Source organism: Aphelocoma coerulescens, chromosome 1, assembly GCF_041296385.1.
Source record: "Aphelocoma coerulescens isolate FSJ_1873_10779 chromosome 1, UR_Acoe_1.0, whole genome shotgun sequence".
NCBI classification, from domain to species: Eukaryota; Metazoa; Chordata; class Aves; order Passeriformes; family Corvidae; genus Aphelocoma; species Aphelocoma coerulescens.
This window is the reverse complement of record NC_091013.1, coordinates 101,472,268-101,487,405: the sequence shown is the minus strand read 5'-3', so window position 1 is coordinate 101,487,405 and position 15,138 is coordinate 101,472,268. Positions and strand designations below refer to the sequence as shown.

The 15,138-nt window shown below is 42.4% G+C and overlaps 1 protein-coding gene across 5 annotated transcripts; it reads right to left on the bottom strand.

Moving 5' to 3' along the window:
• Positions 1 to 4,834: 4,834 nt before the first annotated feature.
• Positions 4,835 to 14,495, bottom strand: PCNP (PEST proteolytic signal containing nuclear protein). 5 transcript variants are annotated; one of them, XM_069021822.1, is made up of 6 exons: positions 14,381 to 14,491; positions 14,029 to 14,128; positions 10,748 to 10,916; positions 8,740 to 8,814; positions 8,194 to 8,249; positions 4,835 to 6,843 (listed from the first exon to the last, which is right to left on the bottom strand). In XM_069021822.1, exons 1-6 carry the CDS (start codon positions 14,469 to 14,471, stop codon positions 6,714 to 6,716), a joined length of 621 nt encoding a protein of 206 aa, XP_068877923.1. In that variant the 5' UTR covers positions 14,472 to 14,491; the 3' UTR covers positions 4,835 to 6,713. The 5 variants fall into 5 exon arrangements, with proteins under 5 accessions (XP_068877923.1, XP_068877934.1, XP_068877956.1 ...); XM_069021833.1 differs by having other exon boundaries at positions 14,417 to 14,491; XM_069021855.1 differs by lacking the exon at positions 14,029 to 14,128 and having other exon boundaries at positions 10,748 to 10,968; positions 14,417 to 14,495.
• Between the last annotated feature and the right edge of the window lie 643 nt (positions 14,496 to 15,138).

The following is a 15,138-nucleotide window of genomic DNA, read 5'->3' as shown; positions in this document are numbered from 1 at the left end:
TTTTTTATTTAGTGTTAGATGTATAAAGTTATGGTTATTTCTGTCATCAAATAAACTGAGCTCTGCCATGAATTGCTCTTTCAAGAAAAATCTTTTTTTTTTCCCTAGGGAAAGAAGGTGTTGCAGAATTACTTATTCCTCTTCAGTATTTCACATTCCATATACAGATTATGTCCTGAATAGTTCTAGGAACCCCTGCTTTTTAATTTTTGCTTAAGGCTCAGAGAATTATGTTGTATGAGGAAAGGAAAGGAGAAAGGGGAAAGGAAAGGAGAAAGGGGAAAGGAAAGGAGAAAGGGGAAAGGAAAGGAGAAAGGGGAAGGGAAAGGAGAAAGGGGAAGGGAAAGGAGAAAGGGGAAAGGAAAGGAGAAGGGGAAAGGAAAGGAGAAGGGGGAAAGGAGAAGGGGAAAGGAAAGGAGAAGGGGGAAAGGAAAGGAGAAAGGGGAAGGGAAAGGAGAAAGGGGAAGGGAAAGGAGAAAGGGGAAGGGAAAGGAGAAAGGGGAAGGGAAAGGAGAAAGGAAAGGAGAAGGAGAAAGGAAAGGAGAAGGGGAAAGGAAAGGAGAAGGGGAAAGGAAAGGAGAAGGGGGAAAGGGGAAAGGAAAGGAGAAGGGGAAAGGAAAGGAGAAGGGGGAAAGGGGAAAGGAAAGGAGAAGGGGGAAAGGGGAAAGGAAAGGAGAAGGGGGAAAGGGGAAAGGAAAGGAGAAGGGGGAAAGGGGAAAGGAAAGGAGAAGGGGGAAAGGGGAAAGGAAAGGAGAAGGGGGAAAGGGGAAAGGAAAGGAGAAGGGGGAAAGGGGAAAGGAAAGGAGAAGGGGGAAAGGAAAGGGAAAAGGAAAGGAAAGGGAAAAGGAAAGGAAAGGAGAAGGGGGAAAGGGGAAAGGAAAGGAGAAGGGGGAAAGGAAAGGGAAAAGGAAAGGAAAGGGAAAAGGAAAGGAAAGGGAAAAGGAAAGGAGGAAAGACACTGCCCTCCTGAATTGTGTCAGAACATGGCTGTACAAGAGCACAGTGCTAATGAAAGACCGTGTGTAGTGATACTGAAATTGCTTTGGCTGCAAGTCCTCGAGGTGGGTGAGGCAACTGCTCGGCCCTCTGGTACCCAGCTGTAACCTTTTTGGTTTGTTTCAGATGTTAATTTCTCTTGACTTGGGTGTCCACAACACTGCACTCCAAAGCAAGCACCAGCCAGCACTTCCATCTTGGCCTCTGCCCTGGGATGGATATTTGAGCAGGGTTGTGGTGTGGAAGTTGTCCTGCAGTGTCACTCTCCTGGCTGAAGGATGAGCTGTACAGCTGCCTCCCGGTCTGGGAACAGTGTCCTGTGCCTTTCCCTTTGCTGTTACAGGAGCTTCAGGGCATCACCAATGTTGCAGAAAGGCTGATTATCTTCAGTGGTTCATACTAAGGGAATGCTAGGAGTTTTTTAGCACATTAACTCCTCTCTGAGTCCCTGTAAGTAACCAAGCTAAGTCTATACATAAAGAAAAATGGGGGTTTCAAAAGGCTGATTGCTGAAGAAGTAAGGAAGGCTTCTGTTGAACAACTGCTGCTCCACAGGGGTTCAGCTATACATGGACAACAACCAAGTGATGTGTGGATAATTTTTGCCCCACTTTGTTTCTACTGGAGCTACAACCATGTCATTTCTCCCTGTTAAAGGAAGCACCATGAATTTCTACAGTACCAGTGTATAATGATAACATTCAGGAGCCAGTCTACAGCTGCTGCTGACAACGTGGTGGAACCCCCCAGCATCTCTCAAGCAGCTCTTAACTGAGGCTTATTCTTGTGCAGAAACTTCCAGCTGCTGCAGGAGAGGCCCTGGTCACTCTGTTGCCACCCTCAAGTGCAGGGCTGTTGGGGAACATCCTTACAAGTCTCGTGTGACCTTTAAAAGACTTTGCAGAAAGAAGGTTTTTCTTGTTCCCCTAGGAAAAATTTTGTCCTGCAGGCTTTGTCTCTCGTCAGGGGTCACGTGCCCTGCCTTACAGCTTTGCTGACTTAAGTGGTGCTTTTAGATGTGGAGTAGTGCAAGCTCTTGTCCTGGCTTTAAATGTCACGTGTGAACAGGATGGTTACACAAGCACCTGAGTAACAAAACTAAAGCACCCCCTTAGGCCTTCGTTCCACGTTACCTGTTCAGTGCCTGCAGCTGTAGAGAGCGGCTGGTGTGAGTGGGGAAGGTTCCCACAGCTACACTTCCGTCACCACGGCACTGCTATGGTTCTGTAATGAGCTACTGAGCATCAGCAAACACCTTATATGCAACTACCATGTTTACAAATTAGGGGAAGCTGGGGGAGAAAAGGAAAGACAATTACATTTTTATTATAACTTGCATTACCTTTAGATTAATAGCTTGGCATCAATAAACATCAATATGGACTCATAATTTCACGTTTCAGTGGAGCTCTTGCTACCATAAACACTTTTTGTGTATCCATCTCATCAGGAGATCCAGTCCCAAGAAACAAATTTAAGAACTGAGCCACACGCCAAGCAGAGGTTTTCCAGATGTTGCTCCATGCATCAGGAAGTTCATGCTCTGACCAGCCATGACGTCGCTGCCACTCCTCCCTCCTCCTTACCCAGCCTGAGGGGCAGCTGGCATTGGAGTGTCCAGACCTCAAAAAGCTGTAGAGGTCAAAGGTTTGGGCAGTAAATCTTGGGCTCCCACCACTGCAGACTACTAAATGTGAATTGGCAAACATGAATGGAACATGCTGTGTCCAGAGTTCAAGTGTAGCAGCTGATGCTCTGTGCTTTTAATTCCATGGATAACTACACACCTACCCCCAAGGTAACGGCTCCACATTATTAGACATGAACAGCTTTCCTAAGCACTACGTAAGATGCCAATATTTCAAAATTAGACAACAATAGGAGATCTTTTTGCTAATGAAACCAGAAGAAATAAGGGATGTGTTAACAGGATAAAGTAAAAAACCAAATCATTAATTGTCCAGTATTTATGGTGTTCTAGTGTCTCATGCCAGAGACACAAGACAACGAATTCTGGTGAGTTTAGAACATAACTTCCCTTTTGTAGCCTAAGGGCAGAACTACTCAGCATTCCTCAGCTTGTAGTTTTATAAGGAATTCAAAAAACCCCAACCTCTTTGCAGAACACCCTTTAAGGCTACCAACTACACAGACAATAAGCCTTCTTGAAACTCTGTTGCTTCTCCAAACAGATTTATCTTATCTTACAGCAGCCCAGAAAGAGTTCTAGTGACACCAGTGAATTCCAATAGTTTAAAACCCATTTCCCCCTCAGGAAACAGAAGTTGCCATTCTCTCAAAAGCTGACTTCTCCTCCCAAGTCTCTTTGGAAAGCCAGCTTTGGTAAAGCCACTGCAGTACACAGAACTCAGCAGAGCCCTGTGAGTTCTGACAAAGGGCTGCTCTGCAAACCTGGCAGCCGTGGAGATTGAAGCTCAGCGGGCCTGACAGCAGCTGTGGCTGCTGCCATGGTGCTGCCGGGAGGACCACAGTTGGTTTTGCCAAAGTTCAATGAATACACCGTGATTGGGTCATGTCTGATACAGCCCAAGCTGTGAAATAGCACCCCTCAGTTACCTTAGAGACAGGCTGGGGACTCCTTCCTGCTGATAAAAGTCTTCATTCTGAGAACCTGGATGATGCACCTCTCACACTCTAAAGGAATGAAATTAGGTAAGGGGCTACACCAAGCGCTGCCTGAAACACTGCCACCAGTAGTTCACCACACTGTTTGGTGGGACTGTTTTGTTTTGGGTTTTTTGGGGGGGAGAAGGGGGGCTTCTTGCCTTTTGTTTCCTTTTTTTGGGGGGGGGGTTGTTGGGCTTTTTTATTATTTTAATACAGTTAGATGAGTTTGGATCCATTTACAAGGCAGCAGGCTCAGAACAGCCCACCTGCAGGGTAGCACAGCGAAGGTTACTCACATCTTCACCTTATGTCACCAGTGTTCTGCAGGCTGCTCAGGTGCCAATTCCTGCTAAGCAAGCATGAGCTCCCTGGAATAAAAACTACACAAACTGGCATTTAAACCACTGACAGGCACACACATCTTGCTGTACTAAGCAGTTCAAGGTCTCAGAATATCTCCTGGAAGCACTTCAACATACCTAAATCACATCGTTTATCGTGAGTTTCAGGATTCTGGAGCATCCTTAGAAAAAAAAAAGCCAAACCAACCAAAAAAAAATCACACCAAGAACAAACAAACAAACAAAAAGGCTCTGCATGCAAAAACCATGACTACTCTAACCAGAGCCTACAGCTTCAAGTTAGTCCCAGCTAACATTTGCCATTATGCTGTTGTTCAGGTCAGTCAGTTTGTCCTGCAAGCGTCAGACATTAAACACCAGCAGACACCTTGGAGCAACACAATCCAGCTTGTCTGGCACTCGGTCCTGAGGCCATCCTGAGGGATTTCCTTCCATGAAGAAGGAAGAGAACACTTGCATTGGGTGAGGCAGGATCACTGCTCACCTGCAGCTGAGATTTAGAAGTTTCTGCAGTCTCTCACAAGGTCTAGGACTATTTATTGACCATGGAAGTAAGAAGATAAATATAACTTTTCCTCTCTCAGGTGCATGGAAGGTATCCATAGCATGTCTGCTCTTCTGCCTAGCAATTTCCTAAATGATTTTGAAGTTCAAGGAAATTCTGGGTACAAATAGCTACTTGAGTCAAAGATGTGGAAGACAGTGGTGGTAGGTTAAGGTTAACTAAAACAAGGAATAAATTTCCAAGTCATTCTCTTATTTGAAGTTCTGTTTTTTCTTTGTTCCTGTAAGTGACTAATATAGTACGAACGACCTACTGAGGAGCACAAGAAAATAGCTATTCAGTATGAATTACCACTATCTTAAAGGGATTTATTCAGACAAACATAACCACATGTGATGAAAATAGGTGAAAAGTTTGTCTTGCCTAGTTCCAGTAATGCCCAAATTGCTTTTGGAAGTCCTGAAAGTCAGTTTTGAAAGTGTGTTTTGTTTTAAATAAACCAAATATTTCTCCTATGGAAAAAAAATAATGTATACATTTTTTATGTTAAGTTTGTAACAAGGCTTTTAAAAGAAAACAGTTACAGGTATTCAACTGCATCAGACTTCAAAGAAAAAAGATTACACATACAATACAAAAATACAAAAAAATATTTTTAGAACTTACAAACTCAAAAGTCTAAGTGGTCAGGGCTTTCCTAAAATAATAATAATAATAATCATAATAATAATAATCATAATAATAAAAAAATACATTACAAGATGCACTTTCCTTTCTGCACTTGCAAGTTCAACTTTAGCAAGAAGACGCTTTTAGAGGCAGGATGAAAGCAATTAAAGTATTGAATTCTACAACCAGTTCCCAGAAATTAATTTAGTGGTTGACACTATCAGGTATTTATGTTTAAAAAGAACCTTGTTTGTTTGGGGTAGGGGAGGTGTTGCTCTTGGGACACGTGGTGGTGTTGCTGTTGATAATGTTCTATTTAACCTGTTCTGTTAGTAAAATGTTTTACAAATATGCAATCTAAATTAGAGTGAAATTTAGATGGTCACTACTAGCACTGAAATCCTACAGCAGTGTTCTGCAGTATGAAAGCTAAGAAATAAACTGACCAGATTTATGTCACTGCTGAAAATCACTGCAAAAGGAAGACAGGCAGGAAAATATCAAGTTTTATTTCTGAAGTTGACACTTGTTAGAAACATCAGGACTGCAGATACAGCATTCTTTGACCTGATAGTGTCCACTGAGGTCACAGGTATCAAGGCATTTTGTCTTAAATGGCAAGACAGGGAAAGTGCATCTTAGATTTTTCATACTTAGCAGTGAGTTACCAATTTTTGGTGTGGCTTTTATTCCTTCTAGGCATAGTAAAGAAAAATATTCAACCAAAGGTGAAGCTTAATGTACATTAGCTTGTATTTTTGGTGGTGGCTTTTGTGTACCACTAGGAAATGCTAACAAGCACTACTCAAGGCTAATGATTTAAAAGGAGCACACTGAAAATACTGATTTATCTTTGTAGTGAATATTCTTTACAGACTGTATCTAATATACAGACAAGGCCCATTTCCTTAGGACAGAACAGGCCACTGAAGGTTACACATCCTACATGAAATTTTAAACAAAATCAGAGCTAAGTTACCAGAGCCACTGAGAGCAACATAATTCCTAGTTTGCAGAGACTTAACAAAAGGTGACTGCAGGGAGAAAAAAAAAAAAATACAGGTCCTTATTTTTTCCTGTGTAAGATTATACTCAAATTAATAGTCCAGTAACACCTCTAGCACAAGACAATGCTCACTCTCTTTAGCAGAATTCCTAGGAGTCAACTGTTTCTCCTGTTATGAAGAGGGAGCCAGAAGTGAGAATGCAAGAGCATTCAATTTTGACCTGATTAAAGAGACAGTAACCTTTTTCATCCACCTTATTTAATCACTGACAAAAAAAAATTATCTTAAAAAGGTACCACTCCAATTTCTTTATTATCTGTAACCTTTTGAAACTAATCACATGAACTACAAAATTAGCAAATGCCTTGAAATCTGTATACAAAACATAAATTACCTCTAATTTCAAACTCATTTATTAGTGTACCACTCAAAATCTTAAAAAAGTGGCTCCAAAGATAGTCTCATACCATTCTTAAAAAAGGAAACTGTTCCTTTAATGTTACACCCTCCCCTCCCCCCAAACACCCAACTTGTAATCCACATCATTTAGTTATTTTCTTGGTCATGGACGTTTCCAAGATGAGATTTTATATTTCGTTCCCATAGCTTCTGGTTGTCAGAAAATCCATGCTTTCCTTTATTGAAGGAATTTGGTCCTGCTGAGGTTGGTGTATCCCTGTGAGAAGTAAAACAAGAGCAGTTGAGAAAGTCAGCTCACCTACAGTAGTCCGTGCCATGTGACACTGAGAATGCCATTACAAATCTGCCCCAGAAACTACCGCACATTTCCTTCTGTTACATCAGGAGCCCTCACTATTAGCAAATGTAAGCTGGCCACAGACCTCATCTCTCCACAGGACACCAAAACAGAGCTGGGGCAGGAGAGGAGGTGGCAGTGGCAGTAACTGCTGCCAGCTGTGAAGAATTTGTTGCAAGGATTAAGAAACTGAGGATCCAAATTTGCTACAGGAGAAAAAAGAAAAACCACCAAACTAGAGAACTTCCAGAGTGACTGACTTTAAAAGCAGTCTATCATAATAAACATTTCTAAAATACAAATTCTCAAAGTTCATCCCTAATTTAAGTGAAGCCTCCTCTGAAAAGGTCCCTACTTATTTTAGGACTGGTCCTCTACCGTCTCACATCTGTGGCAAGCAGAAGAATCACGTAATTTGTAATAAAATAAAGAATTCTTTGTCTTTCTGAAAGATGATTCTTATCTTCCCCTTGCACATGGATTTAAAAATGTAACCAGACTACCTACTTCAAGGCAATTTATGAAACTGAGAACTAGAAAAATACAAAGTAGAGACAAGCAGAATTCCTACCTATTACCTTTACAAGGAAAAAAAAAGAGCTTCTGTTTAATGCAGACTCAATTTCTTCCTCAAAAAAAGGCAAGTATGATTCAAAGTTCAAACGCAAATGTTCAAATACTACTTTTAACCTGTAGATGAAACATTTGAAAATCTTGTTTCTGGAGAAATGCTTCTTTAACCTCTTCTATTGATGCCTTAGGTTTTAACTTTTCTATTTTTCAAATCCTGCACTGCCTAGTGAGTAACTCTGAAGCTCCTTGTGGCCTGTTAGCTGCTGTTCTCTCATGCTGGTTAGACGTAACAAGCCTCTCTAGGTTTCCACCTCAAGGACACCAGGCCCTAAAATGTGTAAACTAAAAGCCTCTAAAGAGGGGGGCCCACTTGGGGTAATTACATAATGAACTGAAGTTATAATTGGAGAATTAACCCTGATATGCAAATGAACCAAACTTATAAAAGTGTGAAGAACCCGTGACCCAGGGTCCATCTTGGGTGTAGCTTTTGTCCTGCCCAGGGTGTACCTTTGAAAGCCTTCAAATAAACACCTCCTTTTGTTCTCTTATTCTTGTCTAGTCTCTCTTTTTAGGTGGCCACCCCAGGCATCACTATCTCCTCGTGTTCTTAAGCCATCTGCAAGACCTGCCCTGAGCTGGGGCGGTACTTCACAGGCTCACCCTTCCCCAAAGCCCCGTTCAAAGCTGCCCTACCTTCCGATGTTCTTCATGCGCATCTTTGCTTCTGGGGGCATCTCCTCTGGTTCGCTCTGCAGGGACAAAGGAGGTCAGAGCGGGGCTGGGCACAGCTTTTGAACACTTCAAATGCCTGACAAGATAAAGGCCAGACTACAGCCCTACAGGACAGCAAAGTGACTTTGGACACAGTGGAGCTCTACAAGGTTATAGAACAAAATACAAATTCCTTTGTTCACCTCTATGTAAAAAGGAGCAGTAAAATGGTAACAAAATATTTAGCAAACCAGAAGCACAACTTTCCTTTGCCTCCCCTTAATCAAGGCTAGAGAAAGCAACTATTAATTCAAATTATGTTGTGCATCTTATTTTCAGGGAGAAGTTACCAACACTTTAATGATTTCTTGAACCAACACAAAGCTATGAAATTGTACATTCTTAATCAGAATCAAGAGATGCTTCTAGGTTGAAAATTCCTGACAGTTATGTAAAGAACCATAAATAACCCACTCTCTGCCTACCACACCAATGGCATTTTGTGTTTGTCACTGGTTTATTACTCACATCTTCATCTTCATTGAATGCTGCTGCTACAGAAAGGGTTTTTGGAGCCAGGGTTGGAACAGGCTCTTTAGGCTTCTGAAAAAGATAAAATTCACAAGTAAAGTAAGTCTACTAACTCAAAAAAACTACCTTTGGCTTTTTAAGCATTTTGGTAAAATTAAGTCAAGTCAAACATCTTCACTGAAATGGGCAAGCAGGGGGAAACATTTTTGTCTAAATCAAGCACATAAAGGATTCTCTAATGAAAAACGAAAATGACTGCTCATTTATGTGTGATCACTCTGAGCAGCAAGCTGAACCCTCTCATATTACAGCTCCCCACATGCAGGGAGCATCCCCACCTTTCTAGCACACTGCAGGGGTACTCAGCCACTGGTGCATGACATGAACAATTAAAACAGAACCTGAATAACTTGTGGTAGCTCAAAATTTTACTGTGTCACTATTTCCATTATTCTTTTGGGATATTCTTATCCATCAATGTCAGAAAAAACAAATATATTTATTTTCTTCTATTTTAACAACGTGACAGCTTTCTGGCTTAAAACAATTCAATGCTTTTAAACTACTACCAGTGTGTATCACGCAGTCCAATTAATATAAAGTTCCTTTAAAGAGTATGTTTTTTATTTCCAATTTTTTATTCCTCTATTTAAAGTGCAGGAAGCTGACAAACTCACAACTGTTCCATGTAATACAACAGTGGCACCAAAAGTTACTTCAACACCACTGAGAAAAAACAAGTTACTAGTAACAGTTTGCTACTACAGTACTAAATCAATCCTGTTCAGTGCTTTCCCCATTTTGCCTTTACTGGCAATTCTTTAATACACACTCCTAGAAGCTGGTACTGCAGCAGAGCCCTTATGCAACTGCCTACAGCTGTTCTTCACCGATACTGTACAACATATCAATACCATTTTTAAAGCATCTGCGCCCAAGGAATGGGTAATGTACTAAGGGAATAAAAATGACTGAAAAGAAACAGGGTAAGTTTCAGCACTGTCCCATCAGGTGCACTGTCAGTCACCCATTAAATTCAGTGAAGCAGAAATCCTGAGCCAAATTTATTGCCACTTCGGACATGAGAAACTGAAGAATGCTAGAAGCTCAGAGACGGCAGCCTTGTCTATTTTTCCAAAGTCTGAGCTGACCTGATTGCATTTATATCCTAGAATGCTGCCAGCCCACATCTCCCATCTTAAAATAAGAGAGATCTCTAAAATGCTGGCATTGCAGGCACAAGGCTTCCACGATTCGAGTTTGAATTTAGTGCAGACAGCCATTCAGAATGTATCCATCACAGTGATACGTGGGAAATGTAAATGAACTGTATTAAATAGAGAGGCAGCCCCTGGCTTGCCCTTGGCCAAGCCAGCAGAGGACTACTCTGCAAGTACGGAGAGCCATCAGATTCACATGGAAACAAGCACAAGGATACCTTGTGCTGGACAGTCAAAGAGATCAGAATTCTTAGAAACCTTTGTAACAAAGCCTCATCTCTTGCATTTAACACAAGTAAATCACAGTGACCTTGCAAAGAACAGGCAAAGACATGGAAATACACTGCAATTCCTCATACTAAAATAAGATCTTTGGCGTGGAAGACAACCTATTAAGCCATCTAGATGCTTTCTTCCAGCTTTAAGCTCCTATGCAATGAAGCTTCCAGCACTCATTTCAAAGTAGCCTGAATAGCTTAACAAGTCTGCTCATTTCCCTCAGGAAATTACTGCAGACTTACCAAATCTCATTACAAAATTATTCTGTATGTTTAAAGATCTACAGTTCATTTCAATCAAGTCTTATGCTTCTTGAGACTACTGACCTGTTATTAATCACCTAGAAGTACTTACACATGCATGACTAGTTGGCCCTGCAATGTCTGCTTAAAATTTACCCAAGTTACCCTCATGGGATTCAAGGTTTCCTTCTGCAAGGAAGCCTCCCCAAAGTACTTCCCTTTTCCCTCAGATTCCCTAGAATTAAAAGTCCTCAGTAAACTTACATTTGCTCCCAGTTTGATGGATATTGCAGATGCCTTCTTTGTTGTCTGACTGCCTATGGAAAATCCAAACTTGGACATTTTGGCAGGAGCAGGCTTTGTGGTGAAATCTTCAGCTTCTTCATTAGCTGCCCGTTTCTCTGCGCTGCGACTCGAACTTTCTCCTCCATTACTGGAAGAAACAGTCTTAGTTTTCACAGGTTTTTCTGCCTCTTCTTCAGGTCCTGGTGAAGTCGAAACAACTTACCAAGATGAGCTACTTTTACTGAGCAGATTGATGGGAGCAGCAACCTCAAAAAGCATTATACTTTGGGTGCAATAGGTAAGATGTTTTTAGTGACAGCAGTTTCCACCAACGTATATTTAGTGGACAGCAAAACACAAAGAGGAGAAGAAACTGCAAGCACTCCACTACTTGTAAAGAACTTCTTGTATGAGCCAGGAAAACAATCTTGAAGCATCATCTCTTTATTTAGTATGGAAGTCAAAGTTCATGTAGTAAATTAAATGTAGATGACTAAATCTTTTTAAGTTTTTAAGTTGCCACAGATAAGCTTTCATAATTGGAATCCCAATTCCAAATCTAGAGTAGATAATCTAAGTTAAAATTAATTCTACCAAATTCCTACAAAATCATGTCCATGCCAGTCTCTAGGCTTGTCTGGCACAACTCTAAAATCAAGGGAGTGACTACAGTGAGGCCGGCTGTCTCAATCATGTTTCAAGTCACTGCTTGTCCGCATCTCATCTGTAATAAATCTGCCAAGCTCTGCTTGAGGAAGGAATCAGCACTAAAAAAACATATATATAGATTTCATCTTTTCTGCTTTTGTATAGTCATGGAAAACATAGCAGCTGAACAGTGATCCACAGAGAAAAAACATTCAAGTAACATTTTCATTCCTATAAAATCAAGTTTCTTCAGCTACACCAAGAGACAAAGGTGTCCTTGGAAAACTCACACTGAACAGAGTAAATGCTTCAGCAAAAAGACGCTTCCCTGCTGCTGCAATAAGCAAACCACTGCAGTAGCAGAAGGGGGGAAAAGCGACACATTAGGGAATGGACAGGGAAGTGCTCTCAGTAGCAGTTTAAAACAACTGGAGCTAGCACAAGTTCCTCATCACATCAAGTGGAGAACAGCTCCTTCCATGCACAGCAAATTCAGACCATCAGGGAATAAAGCTCTTTGCACTGCTAATGCAAAAAACTACTACGTAAGATGAAGTAATGGGAGAGAAGAAAGTCTGAACTGGGGGTCAACAAGATTGTAGCTCTGAGAAAAAAAAAAGAAGCAAACAATATCAGGAAAGAGAAAAACTAGGGACTCAATCTATATATATATGTCTGCTATTTCCCAAATCATAAGCAGCAGAATATACCACTTCTACCCCACTCTTCCAGGTATCAAGATAGTAAGTGAAACCAAAATGAATTTATCATTCACCTTCAGAAATATGGCAGATCACAAAAAATGCTGTAACTTTAATCAGCTTCACCATACTTAAAAAATGGTACTACAAATTTGATCCAGAAAACATAGATATAAGAATGAAAAACAAAGGAGGAAAGAGAAACAATCAAAATTTACACAAGTGACCTTGGGTACTGGTAGTGGTCTTAGCACAGTTTACCAAAAAGCAATCTGCAGAGACTGTGAGAACATCCTTACAGCTAGTCCATGAAATCACATTAAATAAAATATTCCAAGTCCAGCCTAGGTACACTAGAGACTGTGATTCAAAGGTAGGTAGAAGATTCACTGGCATTAAAAGTGCTGGAGCCACAGAGCTAAGTCTTCTTATTCATAACATACAAAATCCATAGCAGCCCAAAATTCAGGACACAAGGAACCAGCCTGGGTTCCTAAACTAGGGCTAGCTTGAAGGTTAGGACACTACACCCTGCTTCTTTTAAGTGCAAATTCTCAAATACTGCTGAGCACAAGGTGAAGCCTAATACAATCTACCCATATCTGTTTTCTCACCAAATCTTAAAGAGCATCTCTCTCAGAATTAGTTCCTATCAGCACTGCATTCTGAGTGTTATTTCTACTGAGCTCGCCATGGGATGAACTCCAGACTGCTGAAAGAAACACTCTTACTTGATGAGAGAGCTGTAAGGGGCACTGGACAATTGGGGAAGGTGGGGAAGGAGCCATTGTGCTGTTTAATTTCTGCAAGAAACAAAAATGCAGACATTTTTTATTAACTATTAAACAGGTCTCTACCATCTCCCATGCCAGTCCATAAATACATTCCAAGATATGAAGACTTATTATTTCCTGGTGGTCACACTTCACCTACAGAAAGCACCTATTTCCAAACTAGACTGGCTAGTGTCCTTTTCATGGATTACAGAACTAAAAAGTTGTCCTACTTCACAGTGGCTTCACTCGTGTATCAACAAACCACAGGAGTGGACAACTTCCCCTGTCCAGGTGGCTGAAGTGACAAGACTGACAGTTCCAGCTGTACAGCATTTCAGGATCTGTTGTCCCTGGGAGTGTGACCACTGGGACATGTGGGAAAAAACCAGTCACAACTAAGTTAATTTTAAGATAAACCCCACTATCTTGGCAAAAACTAAACTGCAAATTGCCTTCAAAAATCATCAGGGAGCAACTATTCATCCTTAGGGCCAACCAACACTCCTCAACTCACTCAGATCATGTTTCAGCACACCAAAGAGTACACAAGACAGTACGAATTTCTGATGTACTGATGCTGTCCAGTTACTGTATGACTAACACAAAAAAAAACCAATACCATAATCAAAAAATGAAAACCAAAATGCCACCAAAGCCCAACAGAGAACCAAGAGTCAAGGAACTACCTAAAATCTCAAGTAAAACTGTTCAAATGTCAGCAATTATCAGAAATAACATTCACTGTTGAGGCTATCCTGATTGGTTTCCAAGCCTGATTTAATTTTTCAACAGATCTAAGAAGTACCCTCTCCCTTACAGATACACTGAAACAAAAAAAAACAAAAAAAATCAAAACCTAACTAAACAAAAAAAATAAACACACCAGGAAAGAAAAGCTTTATCTTTGAAAAGACACTGCCCTTTCAAGTTTAAGTTAAGGGAAGAAAGAAGAAAAGAAACATCCAATTAAAATCTTCGAACCAAACAGTGCAGAAATGACAGGAATATCCAGTCATAATATAAATACTATAAGACCAAACAGCAAACTTACAGATTGTTGCAAAGTAAAAAACCCCAAATGCTTAAAACAGCAATTAAAGAATATTCACTGTACCCATTTATAAATAACTTATACCGTAACTGTTGAAAGTTAATCTCTAAGGCTCTGTCTTCATCCTTGCAGACAGCAACAGTCGTATTTCTCTCAAAACACGGTGTAAGTATTCCGTGTATTTCTAAAGGAGAGAAATAGCGCATTTGCGCGAACAAGGAGAAGCTGGTGTAATTTTACAAAAGCGCCTGTAAAGCTGAGGACAGCAGGCCCAACTCAGCCTCTCCTCCAGCGCAGCCCCCTCAGGCCCGGGCCACCCCCTCTCCCCGCAGGGCCGGGCACCGCACGGCCCAGCCCGGGCAACTCACGGCCGGGTGAGGCACACCTGGACTCCCCCCCCCCACCCCCGCTGGACCAGCCCGGGCCCCGTTCCCACCCCACAGCTCCGCGGCGAGAGGCGCTACATGTTCACCTCCTGCGGGCTGCGGCCGCTTCGCCTTCTCCCCCTCGGCTCTGCCGTCCGCCATTTTCCCCCGCCTCCGCCGCCTCACGCGCCGCGCACGCGCGTGCCTCGGGCCCGCCCCCGCGAGGCCCCGCTGGCGGCCGCCCCGGCCCCGCCCCTGCGGCGCGCGGCGATGGCGGGGCGGGAAGCGCGGGCGCGCGCCGAGCCGCGCTGGGGTGACGCACGTGGGCACGGCTTCCCTTCCCTGCCCTTCCCCGGGGAAAGCGGGGTATCGGATCACCCCCGGCGCTCCCCGCATCGCACACTGAGCCGCTGCATCGCGGGGCTGCGGAGGAACCACGTCCGCTGCCGCGCCCTCCTCAGGGCGCGTGGTTTAACGATTACCTTCCGTGATTCACAAATATCATTACCTCACTACCTCCTCGGTGTGTATAAATATCTGAAGTGTGTGGAGGGAGTGCGCCAAGAAGATGGATCCAGGCTCTTCTCCGTGGTGCCAAGCAATGGGACAAGAGGCGATGGGTAGAAACTGATGCACAGAAGTTCCACCTGAACAGGAGGAAGAACTTCTTTACTGTGCAGTGACCGAGCACTGAACAGGCTGCCCAGAGAGGCTGCGGAGCCTCCCTCACTGGAGATAACCATCCGGATGCAATCCTGTGCCATGTGCTCTGGGATGACCCTGTTTTAGTCGGGAGGTGGGAGAGGTGACACGCTGAGGTCCCTTCCAA

Coding starts and splice junctions, on each gene's coding strand:
- PCNP (XM_069021822.1), bottom strand. CDS start 14,471: ATGGCGGACGGCAGAGCCGAGGGGGAGAAGGCGAAGCGGCCGCAGCCC. Junction 8,815..10,747: donor CCATCAAACTGGGAGCAAAT/GTAAGTTTACTG, acceptor TATCTTTTTCAG/AAGCCTAAAGAGCCTGTTCC. Junction 8,250..8,739: donor CATTCAATGAAGATGAAGAT/GTGAGTAATAAA, acceptor TTGTCCCTGCAG/AGCGAACCAGAGGAGATGCC.